Raw genomic sequence first — 20,069 nt, forward strand, 5'->3', positions numbered from 1 at the left:
CTGTCCTCAAGCTCCCTCCTCTTTTCCTTCCCTGTGCTGCAGACAGATGACTCCTGCAGGCACACATTTAAAGTTTTGGGTTTTAACCCCTTAAATCACATGGCCAGGCCACTCAGCCAATGGGAGAGCGCGGCTCAGATTTCAGCCTAGGAGGAGAGAGGGGGAGTATAGAGGGAGGAAGAGAGAGAGAGGGGCAGAGAGACAAGCACTAATCTGTGCCCATGGTTTGGACAGCCGGCCGGCCCTGACAGCATTTCCTCACATTCTCTCCTGACGAGGGGTTGTCTGTGCTGCGTCTTTTTTGTGGAGTATTTGGATGGCACGTTTTAAGGGCAAAGGGATTCCCACTGGAGGGAAAAGTCCAACAAGAGTGTGTCCTGGAACAGAGTGAGGAGAAGGAGAAGGAGGAGGAGAAGGAGGAGGAGGGAGGAGAGCAGTAATTTTCCCCTCATCTTTGCCTCCGCAGGCGTTTCTTCTGTGGGAGAATGGGGGCTGGAGCTCTGACCATCTGTGTGAGTAGAAGCTATAAAGCCTTGAGTTGGCTCAAAGTTTTCCCATTCAACCTGTGATTAAGGGCTGAAGAATGCATAAGGAGACTGCGTTGCTGTTCAGTGTGTGTGTGTGTGTGTGTGTTGAATGTTCTTGTACACCCCAAGTGGCTTTTTAAAAATGTCATGGAGGGACAAATGTCTTCTTAATTCTCTTCAAGCTTCGCCCTCCTCAATTAAACACTGCGGTCCTAACAGAGAAAGCTGATTCCCTGCCAGCCAAGTCTGCCATCTTTGTATAACAGTATAACAGAAAAAGAAACAGGAATAAATACACATGGTAAGCTTCATGTTTCCTGCTCATAATTTTCCTGGCAACTTTTTTTCTCCAGTGAGGTCATGTTCCACAACGCTCCCTCAAAAGAAAAAGTCTTTTTCTAAGAAATGAACCCCCTTTAACACTGTGATTCCTTTTGAACTGCATGACTCTGAAACTAGCTCCTCTGAGTTGAGCAGCTGTTGCTTCTGGTGCCTGTGGAGCTTTTGCTACCAGTTGCTTCAGCGGCCACCCACACAGGGACAGAGTCAAATGAAGGGGGGAGAGGGTGGAGGGCTGGGAAAAGAGGGCACATGCTCGGGCTTGCTATGTTCCTCATAAGCAAGTGAAAGACACAGGAAGATGGTCCCGACTGTTAACCCAGTTGTCTTTTAAAAAAACTGATTTGTTTACCCCACTTAGCTGCACACCACATTTCAGAAATGTATCTCAAAATGTTAGAGAAGCTTCTTAAGGAGACAGGGCAGACTGTCTTTCGCTCCCGGAGTCTCTCAATTACCCCCTTTGACAATAGGTCTCTCTCTCACTGTCAGAAGTTGGGGTGTGAAAAAAAACTTTAAGGATGGGGGAGGGGAGGATTATTGGGCTAATCACAGCAGACTGTCCTCGGGATAACAATAGATGTAAATGGGTACCACCAGGAAGTGTTTCTCCTTTAAAGCACAGCTATTTCATCAAGGGGGGGAAAAAACGTAACATTAACTTTGCCTTGACTGCAGACACCTAACACTGACACAGAATATATAACTATAGCTGGGTAATTACCGTAGAAGGGAGGCTGAGAGCGAGCAGTGTGATTCTTTGTCTACGCGCTCAGTTAATCATCAGTTCCATACAAACAAAGTGGCAAAAGCACAAGTGCGTGTTAACAAGGCAACCAGCTCACAGCCGGGGTTTTCCATGCCCAACACGACAGCCCAGCGCTGATGTGAAGGTGGGAAGGCGGATGAGAGTCACAGGATAACCGAACAGTTTCTTGCCATATATACAATCATGTTTTCATGTGCAAGATATGTTTATATATGTCTGCTTGTTCTTGTATATCTGCTGATCACATGTTGGTCTTTGTTGTTTAGAGTTTGTTGACATCATTTATAGGCATCTGTGAGCGAGTTCAATTTGATGTTGATCCCGCATCAGGTGAACTTAAATAATGGTTAAGCAGTTGTGGGTGCTTTACGTGATGCAGGGCTATCAAGTCTGATATTGGACCAGTCTTGATTTAATTAAAGGGGCCTTGGCAGAGGTTTGCACTGTACTGAGTGCCATTCTAGTTTTAGGTACGTTGTTGTTAATCTAAACAAAATAACTTTAGATATAAAAAGGTGACAGTTTCTACTTGTGATGGATTCATATAAACATGTAACATTTGTCATGAACACACAGCTGGTAACACAATATATGTTTCTGTGCATAGCTCAGTACCAAGTGTGTGTGTGTGTGTGTGTGTGTGTGTGTGTGTGTGTGTGTGTGTGTGTGTGTGTGTGTGTGTGTGTGTGTGTGTGTGTAATAGTAAAGACAGATTTAGGGGGCATCTGTTCAGTAAGGCATCTCTGTCAGGCCTAGCTCAGACCGGCTTAACTCTTCAACAACACCTGCATGAGTTGTAGTACTATCACAGCCGGTCTGCAGCCCTTCAAGGTTCATCCATCGCTACTTAAACTGTGCTGTGACCCACTAACATTACTACCAACGACAGACTGCTACACCTGTACAGAATACTACAGAACTGTGTGATCTGCTCATCATATGTTATATATAGATTTTTACAAGGTTGCATTTTAAAGATGTTTGAATCCCAAAAATGATCTGCTTGATATCTTCAGAACAGTTTGAAGCGTTTTCTTTTGTTTTTAATTGAATTGCTGACAATTTTCTTTGTGAATGAGAGATATGGGAAATCAACCCCATGTATGTGCAGAAATGACAGATTTTAGATTTCAAATTTGTGATATGAGATATTAGATACATTTTAACATTTTCTCTTATCATTTTTTGTTTATTTGAAATGTTTGTCTATTTATTACAGACATTTAAATGTAACAGCAAAACAGTTCAGAGTCTTTAATGGAAATCATCTTTATGAACCTGTGATAGTGCTATAAGGTCAATAAAACAACAGATAATAAGTCACCATAATCAGAGACTTACCACATTCTATATCGCACAGTTACACGATTATTTTATTTATACCGACTGCTGATGTCTTCTCGCACCTTCTGACCTAGCCAGTCTATTATTCTCAAAATATGCTCTGTCAGTGCAATTTATCCATGTAGGTAATGCAACTTTGAGCTGTTCTTTTGATTACTTGCCAATCAGCAGTGGGGTGAAATCAGCATTATTTTAATGCACCTGTCAGACAGAAGTGGACAAATGAGCACCATGAACTCATTCCCTGCACAAGCTTCTCAAATGCATGTTGCAGTAATGCTGCGAGAGCATCTGCCGTGGTACAGATCTCCTCTCCTTAGCCCATCTCAGCACCATCTGTGAGGTGGGTTTTAAATCAGCTGACCCGAGCGTGGCACATGTACCCTGAACCCATTCTGTCCAAACAATTGGCCACTCGGGGGATAAATTCCGCGGTGCTTCCTCCTTCCAGCGCTGTGACACCATGTGGACCTCACTGTGATGAAATCACAGTCAGAGGGCCTCTCATTTCACTGTGGGTCAGTTCACTCATTTGAAGCGGTGAACTCTGGAACAACAGCTTGTCACATGGTGCAGTTGTAGCTATGGATACAAGAGTAAAACTTGCTCTGAATCTGCGCAGGAAGTCTTTTCCTCCTCGCCCAGCCCGAATCTTCCCTCAATTTTTACTCCTAGTGCTGAATACACAGAGACATAAATGCATTTTGCTGTAGTTAAAATGTGCCAAACAAATCAGCAATTCCCCCCGGTGTCTGATGCTGGCAGAGATTTCTGTGTACACTTGGTGTTTACACTCAGAGGGAGACAATGCAAGTGTGTGCCGTACAGTCTGTGCATCTATAAACAGAGATAGAGACAGCATGTGGCACTGTTTGCTTTGTCAAGTTATCAGATGAGATGTGAACAGATGGCGAATTAAAAACACTTAATATGAGCTGAGACTCTGGTTCACAAGGTGTGTCCACTGAGGAGACCGGGCCCAGCTATTAGAGCTATTAGCTATTAGCAGTTAGATCTCAGCAGAGGTGGAAAGTATCAAGTACATCTAGTCAAATGCTTCTTTTGCTTTAACATGTCATTATTAAGTTAATGTTGATTGTACAATGTAATGGATGTAAAATACTGATTGAATGGTCCCTATGAACCTTGCTTTCCAGCCACTGGGCATAACATTTCCAGGGAAAATTTCTATTTGCTTTCACATCACCATTGTAGACTACAGGAATGAATAATCTCAGGTTTTGTTCTGTGTTGCTGGTTAGTTAGTAGGTAACTGTCTTTGTGACAGCGTTGCCAACAATAATACCACTTGTAAACATTAAAGTGTGGGAAGCTTTCACTTTAAGTCAGCCCCCGACGGTGGCTTTTTTTTGGGTGATTCAGTGTATAAAACTGGTGGTGGGCGAAGATCACATCGATGAGAGAAAGCACTGTGATTGACTGTTCAGCAAAGTGAATCAGTGCACGAGAAGAGAAACAGAAAGAGAAAGAAAAAAAAGGGGGCCTGTATTTCCACCATTTCAACCATTTAGTCTCTTCAGTAGTTCCATTCACAAATTGCTATCAGACCTGTTCGTGATTCGAAGTGGCTATATTAGCAGGAGAGCACTCAAAAAATGCTGCCTTATCATTACGACAATTTGAAGTCTTGATTCTTCCAATCTGAGAACGTACAAGCTTGTTGTCTGTTGGCTGCAGTCTTTGAGATGTGTTCAAGCTCAGCTATTTGATAGTGACACACACAATAGTCAGGCTCCGTAGCCATTAGTTCTTCGGTGTAGGTGTGATGCCTGAGGGCCCTCAAATGTAGGTGTTGTAGGCCCGGCTAACAAAACAAAGAACAGAGAACCTTTGAGCATAACACACACAAGAGGGAGTGTAACTTCATTCTCTGCACAGTACACCTTTACTTAGATGTCTTTACATAGCAAAACATTTCAAAATCTCATATCCTTTATTGAAAGAAGTATCTGTTCAGCTCTTGTTTGATATACTTTAAGTTGAACATCATGATGGTTAATATTATCTGCCTATCACCTCGCCAGAACACACTCTTGTGTGTCTCCATGCATGTGTCTGTTTGTGCAGGTGTGTGTGTCACTCTGACGATGCCTTTCATTAAAGGTGTTGCGCGGTAACCTGATATTTGTCGTAGCAACACTTTGCGCGGCCGGCCCTCCCAGCTCTGAGAACACTCTGGCCTCAAAGTGCACTACCCCTGCAGGAGGTGTGCATCCATTGTATGGACTCCGCAGAGACACCGCCACCATCACCGCACACACACCTTTTAATCGTATGGAGCAGAGCTGGCGTCTCTCCTCCAGGACAGGTGTCTCCGTGCTGTCTGACTCGACGCTCCAGCGTTGACCTCTGTGGCCTCAGCGGCTGACTGCTGCTCTCTGCTCTTTTCCCCGCTCCAGCACAACAAGACAGCAGTGCAGGTTAAAGAAGACATGAAGAATATGGTCCATATACCCATACTGAGACAGAGGATGGTCAAGCACACCAAGCTGTTCGGAGCGTCCCTGTTTGAGCTGCAGCAGAAGGGCCTGGTGGAGGACGGCGTGCCTCTGGTGATGTGGAGGATGGTGGAGCATCTCCGCAAGCATGGTGAGGGAAAAAAACAAAAACAGTATGACGGGGTATGTTAAGTGCCACTGTTTTTGGCCTTTATATGGTTTTATTGGACAGAACAGCTTAAGAGATGACAGGAAATATGATGGGGGGGGGAGTGGCACGCAGCAAAGGGCCCCAGGCTGGGGCTCGAGCCCAGGGCTGCTGCAGCGAGGACCAAGCCTGTAAGCCTCTTTTAAACCTTTTAAACTACCCCGATATGAATAGTACTGATATTTTGTAATCCAGCTTTTTGTACCACTGTGTGATTTGTAGTAAGTAGGAGGTAAATTCTCACTTTCAGTATGGAATAATCATAAAGGGCATCACCAACATAATGTTGTTTAATTTGATATAAGACATTGTCTATGAATTAGAGTATTTTTTGCAAGTCACAGGTACTTTACATTGCAATTTGGAAACATACTTCTATGTTTTAGAAACTTAATGTTTTTTTTCTTTAACTTGACTGCTCTAGGTTTACATTTGTTTCCATTAATGCACAGCACATCCAGTAACGACAGTGGATTTTACACCTAATTCTGCCCTTAGCAACACCACATTACCACATAACAAGAATGTTCTTGTTTTGTTTTTTTTGTTTTTTTTTTATCACTGGCAATTTCAGTTTTGATATGCAACACATGTACGTCAGCATTGTAAAAATTGTAAAGAATTTGATATCCAAAGTTAGTTTCCTCAATTCTCATCCCACCCAAATACAGAAAAAGTCAATGAAGTGACTTTCATAGAAATAGAGTAAAATATATACCTAAACATATACATATTTTTTAAAGGACAATGTCATAGAAAAAAGAAAACAGACGCAATAGAATACTTTGTCCTACATAACATAACCTGTACGGTACTTGGTCTTCTGTAGTTTTTCTGTTTGACCACTAGATGTCAGTACAGGGAAGTGGAACTCCACGGCTGCTGGAGCTACAGGCCTTTCGAAGTATGATACAAACAATGAAAGTATATTTGGTATCGTTCAGCTAACCATATTTGTTTTGGTACTTCAATACAAACAGTTCAGTACAAAAAGCTCTGTGGTCCAGATACACGTGGGTTTAGTTTTGAGGGCTCCATCATTTTGTTGGTTTTTTTTTACCTCCACCAAATGCTGAGGAGGTCAGTGTCAGGTTTGTGTTTGTCAAAATAGCATCTTTTTCCAGAAAATGTTTAGATTTTGCTCATGGTAATCCAGATATTTAGCTATCATATTATTCATAGGAACTATTTCTTAGATAGAAAGTAGTTCCAAATGACTGCTTACAAAGTCTGCAGATTATTTTACTGTTATTTATTTTAAGATGGGGTCATCTTCTCTTGGGAAAAAAATAACAATTTGACAGATAATAATCTAAACTTTTAAATGGCTTGATATTAAAACCACCTTCAGGGGACATTGTTATTTCATATGAGTTAACTGTAAATGAAGTGATACAGTTAACAGTATTTCTCTGATTCTCCTCCAGCCTTGCATCAGGAGGGTCTGTTCAGAGTGAACGGGAATGTGCGTGCTGTGGAGACCCTGAAGCAGCGGCTGGAGAGTGGCGAGCATGTGGACCTCCTGTCTGAGGCGGATCTGTGTACGGTGGCCAGCTTGCTCAAAAAGTACCTCAGAGACCTGCCAGAGGGGCTGGTGGACTCAACGGTCCAGCAGGCACTGATACGTCACTACCAAGGTAAGTGAAAACCAGAGAAACCCAAGAAACCAAAGCAAAAATCAAAGGACAAACCAGAAACGCATCATGGGGAGATGTGACACGGAGGCACAGGAACAGACTGAGACAAGGAGAGCAGAGCATACAGAACGTCTACACGAGGGAGGTGGGGGTGATTGGTCGCAGGTGAAACACATCAGGGAGGGGCAGACAGTCACAAAGGCGGGAAAACGGGATGGAGAAATGACACAGGCGGATACAACTTCAAAATAAAACAGGAAATAACCAAACCACAACCTCAAACCAAGACAGTTTGTATGTCTTACAACACCTACATGTCCCACTTCTATCGTGTCTGTGTATTTGTCATGAATTATCAGCTCAAGTGGATCAGGTTTACATTTTTTACAAACTTCATGTGATGCCAAATCCACACTTTGATACTGACACCATCACAAGGGTGGCAACTATCTGGGTCGTGGCTGTGGTCATGAACGATAAGCAAAGCTATATTTAGTGCCGCCTGAACATGTTTAAATATTTATTAGCACTGCAGTCATCTGCACCCGGCAGAGCAAATAAAGGTGTGTTTGTGTGTGGGAGAGAGCGAGAGAGACAGAGAGAGAGAGAGAGAGAAAGTCTCTAGACTAGAGCTGTGATGGACCTCATCGTTCCTGGCTCGAATCTTGGAGGTCATAAAAGGTAAAGTGAGTGATTTGGCAGGGGGAGTGTCTGCGCTCGCTCTCTGCTCCCCTCACTCGCTGCCTTTAATCCGTTTAATGGGAGAGAGGAGGGTACATTTTGACTGCGCTATTCGGTTTTGCCCTCGCAGACCTCATAAATATCAGCCCATTAATCTGGGCCCAAGGCCAAACACTGCATTAGAAAAACCGCCCTTTGGCAACAGAGCTCGGCCATAACCACTGGATGAAATTATTTCGGTGTATGTTATAAAAGTTGTTTGGCCTCTTTGCCAGAATTTGGCCAACTCAACTAAAAGATAAATGTGGTCCATTTACAGTTTGGAATATGCGCAGTATATCTGTGCTGCCTGTCGTCCTTCAGTTGAGTTAACAACAGCTGCACGCCTCAGTAAGGCCATTAAGACTTAAGTGGGACTGTGACCTGAATTAAACAGTAAACCAAAGTCCATAACATTAGGGGCTCAGCAGTCATTGATTTAAAAGTCAGTTAATACATTTGAAGTTATTCATCCAATGAAAATTGCAAACATTTGCTGGTTCTGGCATCTCAAATGGGAGGATTCTTTTCTTTTCTCATTTCAATATTATTGTAAATTCTAACTTGAACACGCTCGAGGGTTTCTTGCCAGGTTAATAATCAGCCAAACACAGACGTCACGTTGAGCCCTGGATAGTTGTGATGGATAATTCTCATTATTTTTTTTTAATTCAAAAGTAATTGATGGATTAAAATTACCGCTAAGGGGTGTCACACTGCCCCGAGGCTTCCAAGAAAATTATATGCATGTTCAAAATATGCAAAGTATTACTCTCATATTATTTTCACATGAGCAGAGTAAAGATTCTCAGTGTCAGGCAAAAAACAGAGATGAGTATCTGATAAACATATTAAGAGCGACTGATTCAAAACCACTTGCCTTCCTGATAAGTGTAACAGCTAATCGGAATACGGAGACGACAAGTTAAGAGTGATATTGATATCAAGACTAGTCAAGAGCGTCCATGAAACATTTGAACATATAATTCACCAAAAGTCACGTCCATTCTTGATGAGGTCGTCAGAAAGTGTTGTGTGTTCATGAGTGTACTCGCAAAGTGTGCTGCATTCTAAACTTGACTTGCTCGAACTCAATTGCTCTAAGCCGTTTCCTCTCACCTCCTGCACACACACACACACACACACACACACACACACACACACACACACACACACTCTGTTTACTCGGATGTACACACATGCCCACCTTCACACACATGCCTGCACTCACGTAGACGCACGCACGCACAACGTTTGCGTCACTCATTCATTCGTGGATCAGTAGCCATATCCGTTTATCCAATGCTGACCCAATTATGCACCCCCGGAGTAATAGCATCAACATATTTTGCAGGCTCTTTGCTCTAATGCTCACATATTACTAGTTACCACAACTCGAGATTAGATGTTATAAAGAAGCAGGTGCACGGAGCTGCCACTACCTGCTTGAGGCCAGCTGTTAAACTATTTACTCATTATTATTATTATTATTCACCAAGGAGTCTATTTATTTCGGAGGGTTTCTTCCCTCCATGAGTGTCACTCATCACTCATCACCTCATTCCCGGTCGTTTTGATTGTGGCTGAAAAAGTCAGCAGAAAATTAATGTTTACAATTTTCCTGAACAGAAAAAAAAAAACAGTGAGTGTAAAATCATGAAACACAGCGGGATGGATCAGAACAACATCTGACCTGTTGTGGTGTCTTGTTGTGTGTCTGTAGAGTGCGGTGACGACGTCTCCTGGTCAGATATGAGAGACCTGCTCCAGCAGCTTCCAGACGTCCACTACAGCCTCCTCCGCTACCTCTGCCACTTCCTCACCCTCGTGGAGTGCAACCACAAGGAAAACCGTATGACGGCCCTCAACCTTGCCACTGTGTTTGGACCCAGCGTCTTCCAGTGAGTTGAACCTTTAGTATGAGGCAGATGTGATAAACATTTTGTTGTTGCTTTGACAATGATCAGTTTGATCGAGGTTTATAATACCTTTCAACCTGCATTATTGGATTTTTGTATGGCACTGTATGATACACTGATATGGTGTCCAGCAGATATGGAGCAGATACCCAGCTGACCCGGTGAACTCAAGTCAAACATCCACTCTCCTACAGCTCTGTTTTGGTCTCCACCAGCTCTTGGAGGAAATGTCTGCCGGTTTAGCTGCTTAACGCTCCGCAGTGCTCCAAAGCTAGTCGCTAACTTTGCCCATCTGTTATTCAGGGAATGTAGCAAACAGTCTGTTTATCAGAGCTTTTTGTGCTGAAAAACAAAAAAAATTCTCTATGAAGCTTTGAGAAATGGGGTTGATGAGACTGATCCAATTGTGGGGCAAGCAACCAAAACAATGAGCTGAAAGAGACTACAACGCCCCCCTGAGAGGAACTGTGAAGACAGGTGATAAATCTTTGTGGGTTCGTCACTTCAAGTGACACCTTTCACTTAACACAGTCATTTTAATGCATTCTTGATGAATATAGAATATTTAAAAAATATCTCATAGTACAGCTTTATCGTCACGTTGGTAGTTCTGAAAGCCTGAGATTGTGACGCGACCCAGAAATGTTCGCATGTATAATCTGGAGAATAAATAAGGCATTCTTTAGTTTTGTGTATTATTCCCCATTAGTTTATTAGACAGAGACTATGATGATGTTAGTGAAGCGACAATGTGTGTTGGTTTTGTTTCCTGTGATTCTGATGGTCAGAGATCTACGAGTGCTGTCGTTTTGAAATGCTAAAGGTGTTGCCAGTCAAAGTGTGAAGCACCTTAACCTTGTATCATTATCTCGCCTTCAATCCAATTATCAACCACTGGGGTTAGGATTGAATTAATGCCTCAGTCTGACATTGGTTTTAATGAGTCACACTCAAGGGCAAAGGGGGCAGCCTGACTTAACATACCGGATGTATTCATGAAAGCACTGCAGTCCTTCACACAGACTCTCTGCAGTGGATTCATTTCCTTGAATGTCACTCACATTCCTGAGAGTTTTTTTGGCAAGTTCGGTGTCATTGGTGTGACCTTTACGAAAATATCTGCGATGGGGTATCTAAATAACAGAGGAGAGCAATATGCCTTTGTATAGCTACAGTTAAGACAGGGATTCAGTCATCCTCCCTCTATTTGCGTTAGTGAGTCAGATATTAAAACTCAGGTGTCGTGTGTCAGAGCAGTTGGATGGGTTGAATGATTCCAGTCCAGCAACACGCAGGACACACTGAGGTAAAGAGCCTCAAGTCAAGATCTAACCAACAGACTCTGCAGCCATGGTGGTACATTTTGTCATAAAAATGCTTTTTTGTGAATAAATGAATAAATGTCCTGGCCTGTTTTGAGATTGGGAGTAATGTTTCCAGCAGGTGGTGCTGTAGCTTATTTAGTGAAGATAAAATCATGACAGTGTAAACTATCTGCTAATGATGCTTATTAGTACATTCAGTCACATCACCCATACATTTCCTATTGGTGTCAACTCTCCCCCTGATCTATATCCCCCCTCTGGTATCAGATGCTTCAAAGTTATAGGTTAAGACCTCTGACTGAGTTCAGCGGACGATTTTGAAGCAAATGTCATATGACATATAGGAGACAGATGACGGTGATGTGTTTTTAAAAGTTAATATGATGTTCGTGAATAAATGATGCCTCGGCGGCTCATGTGCCTCCCTGCAGCTGCTGATCTAAGTACCTCTGTCCTCACCGGCCTATTTTTGAGGCTTACTGGGCAGCGAGTTTCAAATTATGCTGGAACATTATGACCCACTGGACTGGTGACTGGTGGGCATCTCCAGTAATAAACCCGGAGTGGTCACGCCGGGAAACCCTGCCGGATAAAAAGAGATCCGCTGTCACTGAACAGAGAAGAGAAGGGAAGAAGAAAGTGTACTGGAAACTCCCTCACACTGTACAACCTGTTCTCTTCATCAGAGGCTGGACTGTGTGTGTGTGTGTGTGTGTGCGTGTGTGTGTGTGTGTGTGTGTGTGTGTGTGTGTGTGTGTGTGTGTGTGTGTGTGTGTTATATAATTAGGTCTACAGTTAGGCCTACAGCCCAGTGTACATCTCACACAGCTGTTCACTGGCATCAGACATCACACTTAGCAGGGAAGTGGAATTCTGCTTCATTAATCAAGTCCTGCTCAAGTCCTGACTGCTGATTAAATGTCAATTTCTGTATCAAAAATCACTGACAGTTAACTTCAATTCTGCAGTGTGAACGAACAAGATGTGAGAGCGTTAACAAACTCTTCAAATAATTTTGCTGTCTCCGATGTCACGATTTGAATTAGAATTTTGTGAAATCTCAGCTGTTCAGTCCAAGTGTTTTAGATTGTTCTCTTCTCCTCCCTCTTTTCCAGCGTGGCCCCTGGTTTCGAAGCGCTGAAGGACCAAAATATCTGCAACAAGATCATGGTCAGGCTCATCCAGAGCTACAGCAGTATATTCCAGAGCGACGCAGACGGAGGAGGCTGCGCGGGAGAGCAGGCGACCCTTATTATTGTCAAGGTGTTGTATACTCATGGCACTCAGGAGCACCAGATGCCAATGTTTGTATGAAATAGATCGGTGATGGTGGTCCTGTCTGGTAAGACAGCTTAGTGTGAGTCACATGTTGTGCCCATGCTTTTCAAACGGTACGGGTTCGTCTCTGGCCTGTGACCTCACCGTCTGTGCCTAATATCCACTCGGAGGAGCGATGGTTTATAAATACAGGCTTACATCATGTCCAGCTAAAATGGATTTAACTATTGATCTTATACCACAGCCTCCCAGGGACCACTCCTCCACAGGTGGCTGTTTTGAGTCTCTGGCTGTTGATTTATATTTGCAGCCTTGATGGCTGACGTCTTCATTGATTACCTGGTTTTGTCTGGTCCGCTGGTTTTTCCTGAAGGCATCTTGCTGCGGCATCTGTGGCTACCCGAGGAGAAAAATGTGACAGAAATATCCCAAACAAAAAACACAGCAAACCACCCACTTCAGAGTGTTCGTGTCAAGTGTTCTCAGATTCTGGTTCAGAATGTCATATTCCTTAAAATACATGAAGAATCGTGTGAATAGATTTAGATCATTATTTATCGCTAATACAGTTGTTTTATGAGTTATAAATGCACAGCTGTAGCTGTAAGGGTTTAAAAAATATTAAAGCAGACACTAAAATCAAAAGACATTTTTCAAAAATGAGTGAAGAGGTGTAACAACAACACAAAATGACTGTGTAACAACAAGAAAACAAGACACAGATGTAGACATGATGGGAAAATACGAGTGATTACATTTGATGATATGATTAGTACAGGATTTACAATTCAGAATAGATAGAGGTTATGTGTGATTAGAGCATGTGTAAGTATGTTTGCACATTTGTATGAGAGGCAGTGACATTCAGTGTCATCCAGGTTGGTTGGTTTGGTAGGTGTGTGAGTGAGGAGTGAGGCGTATGAGCGTCAGAGATTGGGAATTTAGAAGGAGAGGGAAAAAAACAAACCAAAAAAAAAAATAAGAAAAAAGTGATATTCTGAAAATCATGTTGCTGCTGCTGAAAGGACAAGAGGGAGTCAATACCTTATTCCTGCTAGAGAATCAGAATCAGAATCACAAATCAGAAAAATGAAATTGTGTCTTCTAAATTGACAGTCTGTCATCAGATCTCCACTAGCTAAAAAGAGCGACTTCTGTTGTCGGCATTTTTCAGATAATCCACAGGTGTTATTCAGCATTAATGGACCTCAAGCAAACTCATCACAGGCGCAGCAGAGAATCAAAACTGTGGGCTTTTTATCCCGTGATGATGCTAACTAAGACACAGACTGCATATGAACATCCATGCCAACAGTTTTGTGAAGGAGTATACAATTTCCGGGAAAGTATTCCAGCATGCAAGATCATAACTGTGCGATGGCATAAATGTCCCACAATGCAATACAGTAATGATGACGACATGACAGACAGTGACAAAAAGAGAGCAATGTGGCAAAAACAACTCTTCAGTTTAGCTCTTAGTGAGAATTCACTTGCTGTAATATTTTTCTTAAATTAGTAGGTCGCTGACTGACGGTTGCCGTGGTTACAGGTCTCCAACCATCACAGAGGCTCTCAGGAAGTGAAGTGTTACATGCTGAGCAGTACCTTAGAAATAAAACATATGTACTACTGTTTATTCACTATTCATTATGTTAAACAATGGCACACGTTGGGTATGTAGTTCACAAAATGTGATTCTGACCCAGAGATGCTAACTATCCAAGCTTTGTGACATTTTTAATATAATTTTAAGACTGTAATATAAAATCACAATGAATTAAAGTTTGTTCAAGTACAGTAAAGAAGGTGAAATGCCATATTTGAAAAGACATCCGTCACCACGGTTTGAAGCAAATGCCTCCATTTTTGATTGATGACTGTGTTATTGAAACGTGACAGGGCCATTTGATGCCGCCGAGGGGTGACCAGGGAATCACTGTTGGGATTTAGTTGCCCGTGGCTTTGACCTCCTCTCTCAGAGCAACTCTCCAACCATTTTTAACATCATCAAGCATAGTGTCTGGTTCCCATGTGACACTAGTGCTTACCATGCAAAAAGAAACTGCTGAAGACGGCCATAACCTTAGAAATGAAGCAGCCACGTGCAGCCTGAGCTCAGGAAATCCAAAGGTCCGGATTCATAGTGGCAGTGAGCAGGTCTTTAAGGGCACAGCCACATGAGACCCAGCTGACCTATGGGAAACCCCGCATGAGATTGTCTTACACATAAACATGCACACACAAACACATGTATTCAGGCATGCTCAGGCTCCTGGGGGCCCCCTCGCCTCCTGACCTTCCTCTCAATGTCTTTGATCGAGCACATATGATCACTGCTGTTCCGTCAGTCACAAAACGGTGATGAGCAGGGGGTGGGAATGGCGTGTTTACGAGAGTGAATGTGACTGAGGATGCAGGTTGTTAATCTGAACTCTGTTGTTAAGGCCCATAGAAGAAAAGCAAAAGTAGGACACACGCAAACAGGAGTTCTGAAACGACTCCCTGGACGTGACAAAGATATTTCATGGCTGCTGTATGTATGAAGCTAAAGTTTCAACAATAAGAAACTGGAGATCAAGGCCTCCCAGCCTCTGTCGAGCTCCGTTTGTTGCTCCTTTTGTCATTAGACTGTATGTCTGTATATGTGACCGTCCTCCCCTCTCCTCTTTCTCTTCCCAGGAGGCACAAGTGGCAGACGTGGGCGCAAAGACGTCACCCGACCACCCCGATGCAAAAACGCCAACGCCGGTTCCCAGAACGAAGGTGTGTGTCCTCCCCTGCAGCAGCACGCCTGCATTGGTGCGCCGTTGTTTATGCCTTAAAATGATCTCAGCGTACCTGTCATGGAATTTCTTTGTCCGCGTCTGTCTACCATGAAACGCAGGGTTGTTGTTTATGCCCCGACATTCCTTGGTCAAACTTGTGCGAGAACCTGCAAATTCCCTTACATATTCCTTTTTAACACCATCCATGTGACCTGTGTGACGTGATTAACATGACAGGGGCATGTTTTGGAAAAGCTGTTTTTTGAACGCCAAAGCCCTTTTTCTCCTGCGTGCGTCAGTGTAGGTTTCTGTGAGCCTTTAAAGATGTTATCAGTGTCAGCTGACTCGTGTATACTGCCTGGAATTGTAATCAGGTCACCCAGTGTGAATATATGACGACCTTGTTAATACGACCTTTACTACTGATATTAGAGATAAGTTATCAGTAGCTCCAGGGAACACGTCTTTACAAAAAAGCCCTGTTCGGATTAGTATATTCTCACACTTTAAGACATCATGAGAGAGTTTAGTCTTTTCTTGATATGATGGGGGAAATCATCACGTTCACTGCAGTAGGAGTCTTTTTTTATTTTGGTAAATCTAGCAATAAAAGAATTGTTTTACCCAAAAGCATAGACAAAAGCAAAATAATAAGGAACTGCTTTAGGTTAAACTAATTCACGAGTCAGGAACATAATCTAACACATTGATTAGGATTATTTTGCAGCCCGACATTATTTTGTGCACTCAGTCGCCAGGATTGTTTTAACTTAGCTATTAACTGCCTTATTGAATGCATTCTTGTACATTTAACTGACTTTGTACTGTCGAACAAATCATTTCTATGCACTAATCATCTTATTTTGTATTTTTTTTTTGCACATACATTCACAGGCTGGACAAAAAAACCCACCACAAAATGCAGATCTTCTGAACAAATCCTCCACTGACGCTTCAGAGACGAGACCGAGGAAGAGGAAGGTACAGAAAACAAAGGTTTATTACTGTCATTAATGTCTGCGATGAATTGTTTTCTCTCACCTCCCGATAGATTGTTCCTGCCTTCTTATCTGCCGTATTGCCTCGGTGCTGCTTGGCCTGAGGCCATCTCTCAGACAGCCTGTGATGCCCGTGGCCTCGCGGCTCAGTCACATGATGTGATTTGATAAAGGCAATCTGCTGCAGGAAACAACAGCACGATTATTTGCAGTGCGAGACAAACATGGGCTGTGGTATGCTCTTCCTACTGTGTTGTGGTGTTATTGCAGATGAAGTCCGCCACAAGAGCTGCATTTTTGTTATGAATTAGATTACAATCAAGGACATTTCCTGTTTGTGTACGTGTAGTATAAAGTGAGCTCCGTGTTAATTTTTTATCGAGATCAGCAAGAGCGTTATATTTAACGAAGTAAATGTCTAAACTCTGTCATTAAAGTCTGTTACTTTGGCCTCACATAGATCTCAATATTAGGTGCATTAAAGTTAATATTGTGTGTACGTGATAAAATGATGAGTAACTTCTGTGCGGTTGGTTTCTGTTTGACAGGCAGGATTTATCTCTCTGTGGTGGTTTTGAAGACAGTTCTAAACAAAGAACTGGTGCCATAAATGCAGTGCACATATCAAGACCAGTGTCACTGAAGAGATAAAAGAATTGCTGACTCATGGCAAGATAAGCTCAGGGGGGTTAAAAAAAACATCTGCTGATGAAGGATGTTTGTTTCCCCTGAGTAGTCCCTGAAAAATCTGCTTGCGGCAGAGCTGGAATGCAACTAAAGCTTAAGAATATTTTTTAAATTCCTGAAGTTACTTTAAGCTTACAGCTAAGCAGGTAGTCCACCGCTAACTCTGCTTAAAGGTCCACAGTTACACACCAAAACAATCTACACTTCCAATAAGTGTTGATGAGGTTTTTATTGGACACAATCGTGAAACTGTTGTAAACAGAACTGGGCAACAAATTCAGTGACAGTAAGGAGATTCCCAGGAATAAAAACATGTGTGTTGTAAAAAAAAATATGAGTGAGTACAGTAAGAAGGAAACTGGATTCAAAAAGGTAAATGCTGGAGTTGTGCTTCGTGCCAGGAAAAAAACAAGGTATCGCCACTGAAAGATCAACATTACGTTGTCACGTGAGTAAGTGCAACACAGTGCTTGATCTAGTTAAAGCAGCATTATGTAGAAATTGGCATTTTCGACAGCCCCATTTCTGAGTTCAACAGCTCATTCGGAAATACAAATCCTAGGTCAGAAGCAATTTGTCAGATATAACATAGATGTTTACAATCATCAAACTCATCATGTCATTACAGCGTTACGTGTTGAAGACTATCTTAAGGTAAGCATGTACGTAACACTGAATGCTGCAGAGTGTTTGCTGAGACAGAGACACCATTCACCCTATTACAAGACACTGTACCATCAACATGATTTGGAAGCTGTTATTTTATGGTAAAAAGTTACATAACGTTGCTCCAACATTGGCCAGGACAACATGTACGATAACTATAATATATCGTGATATGAGAATATATATCGTTATAGATTTTAGATATCGTTACATGGAGTAAAATAAAGTCTTTAGCTGGTCTTAATGGCTGTGTTACAATAACGTGATGCCATTTAACAGACTGTTCAATATGTTCTAATACCAACTAAGTCATTATATCCACTTTACTGCTCAAAAATCTCATTGTGTTAATATTTTGTCACAGTACCAGCAATCATTTCTCCAATGTTATTCCAATATCGATATCGAAGTAGGGCCTGAAAGATTTTGTTTTTCACTCAGATCTGACAGTTATGAACTTTTTTCAAGGAGATATCAATATATCGAGGTATATATCGTGTATCGCAATGTCTCTTGAAAATATTGTGATATCATTTTAAGGCCATACGGTCCAGTCCTACCATAACACACACATAGTGTCCACAACAGTAAAGCTAAAAAAGTATATATAATTAACAGTGATTAAGCATATACTTTATTAGTGGTACAGCACTGCATTAGCAAGAAATTAGCTCCTGAAAGCTAACTAAATCAAAAGGCAAAACAGCTCTAAGAGCAGCTCTAAGAGTGCCCACAGAAAAAGCTCCAACAAACACATGTGGGGAGCAGATGCTTCCTGCGAAATTAAAAAGAAAACCTTTAACCGCTCTAAAAGGCTTGACCTCCTTAATGATTTATCAAGTGATTCAGCAACGCTATTAATATTAACTTTTATAGCTTCATTTCCCAAACACTCATCCACTTCCATAAAAAAAACTGTCTCACTCTCAAAGCCAGACTCTTGCTTGTTAAGCCACAGTCAGAAGTGAGAGCTTCAGATCGATCACTACTCACGCAGCTACACTCTTGTGTTTGGTACGATGGCGCTGTGAGGCAGAGATATTTTTATAAGTCTCAGTGGTTCAGTATTTATCAGCCTCCACTCAGGCCTTGTGGTGAGAGGAAGGCACTCAAACAAACAAACACACCCACACACCCACACACACTTCAGTTAGAGAGCTTCGATTTATGATACACTTGTCATTAAAAGGATGAATGTCTGATCAAAGGGGAACTCGTGTCTTGTTGAACACACATAATACAGTTGTGGGGAATAAGGTCATTCTTGGCGTTAGTAGTACAAATTCCTTGTTCTTGAATGAAAGCCTTCTGTTGCTATGGAAGAATCACAAACAAAACAACATTTGAGCGCTTTTATTCCAAATTTGAAGGGATTAAACAGTGTTTATTTTTTCGGGAAGCGTTTGCTTGCTTGTGAAAGCAGGAGCAAGTATGGATCAGATCGCAAAACACACGTCTGAAAAACTAGACATCTGAGAAACGAGCTGTCACCGGTCGGTCAGCAGAGATCAGTTAACAGAGGTCAGCTGTAACCGCCTTTCTTTGTAGCCGAATGCCGGACAGGAAGTGCACCAAAGTAAAATGTTAAGTATTTCACTTGGCTTTCTTGGCAGACTTTTGACATTTTTGCCAAAAACAAACTATTAGTTAATCCACGATTTAGAAAAAACCAGGTCATATCCTCATTTTAGTCCGTCAGGCCTCTTTGCCATCTGGCCTAGTTAGCTCCGACTTGTTGGTCCCGTTAGAGCTCTTTTTTATGCATAGGCAGAAACTGAGAGCCAGGAATGGAGACCGCATGACGGATCAGTAGTTAACACTATTGAAACTGACCTGCAGTTTGATTTTTAGCTTTGGCTGGCGGAGTTTCCGTGACTGTGTCTAAAAATCGTTCGCTGTTTGTTATATAGTCACACCACTTCACTATGTTTTTTATGTAATATATGTAATGTGTGTCTCATGACAATTATTATTCACTAAATAATAAACTCAAATAATCTAATATTTTACTATAAATACCATCATATATCATAGATAGAGAAAAAGTACATACATTTAGATGAGTCGCAGAATCAACTAAAGAAACAAGAAGTGGATTTTTGGACTTACTGGACACATTTTAGTAAAACGCTGTTTTTGGACACATTTTAGTAAAACGCTGTTTTTCTGACCACTGAAGTTCATTATTAAAACACTGTTTTCTATCTGGGGTTTTAGGATAGAGACAGAGACTACTCCCATGAAAACAAACTAATGCGCCCATTCATTTTCTCTTTTTCCCTCTGTGGTTTACTCCTAAATGACAAATTTAGCCAAATCAATTAGAAACCCCCGAGGGGCAAAATCCATACCAGGATCTCGCTAAAGAAGCTTGTAGAGCTAATTATGTTCCCAAAGATTCACCCACTGAGTGCACCAACGACTA

General features: G+C 42.0%; 1 protein-coding gene across 5 annotated transcripts in view; it reads left to right on the forward strand.

The window, feature by feature from the left end:
- The first annotated feature begins 275 nt into the window (after nucleotides 1-275).
- Nucleotides 276-20,069, forward strand: part of fam13a (family with sequence similarity 13 member A) — a 55,651-nt gene continuing 35,857 nt past the window's right edge. Inside the window, exons 1-7 of one of the 5 annotated variants that reach the window (XM_037099284.1) lie at nucleotides 276-512; nucleotides 5,400-5,589; nucleotides 7,074-7,283; nucleotides 9,727-9,904; nucleotides 12,363-12,510; nucleotides 15,208-15,327; nucleotides 16,188-16,274. In XM_037099284.1, coding sequence (XP_036955179.1) covers nucleotides 486-512; nucleotides 5,400-5,589; nucleotides 7,074-7,283; nucleotides 9,727-9,904; nucleotides 12,363-12,510; nucleotides 15,208-15,327; nucleotides 16,188-16,274 — 960 coding nt within the window. In that variant the 5' untranslated portion in view covers nucleotides 276-485. The remainder of the gene's footprint in view (nucleotides 513-5,399; nucleotides 5,590-7,073; nucleotides 7,284-9,726; nucleotides 9,905-12,362; nucleotides 12,511-15,207; nucleotides 15,328-16,187; nucleotides 16,275-20,069) is intronic. The other 4 variants (XM_037099292.1, XM_037099309.1, XM_037099301.1 and 1 more) reach the window with 4 other exon arrangements.

The sequence above is a fragment of the Acanthopagrus latus genome, chromosome 1, assembly GCF_904848185.1.
Source record: "Acanthopagrus latus isolate v.2019 chromosome 1, fAcaLat1.1, whole genome shotgun sequence".
NCBI lineage: Eukaryota > Metazoa > Chordata > Actinopteri > Spariformes > Sparidae > Acanthopagrus > Acanthopagrus latus.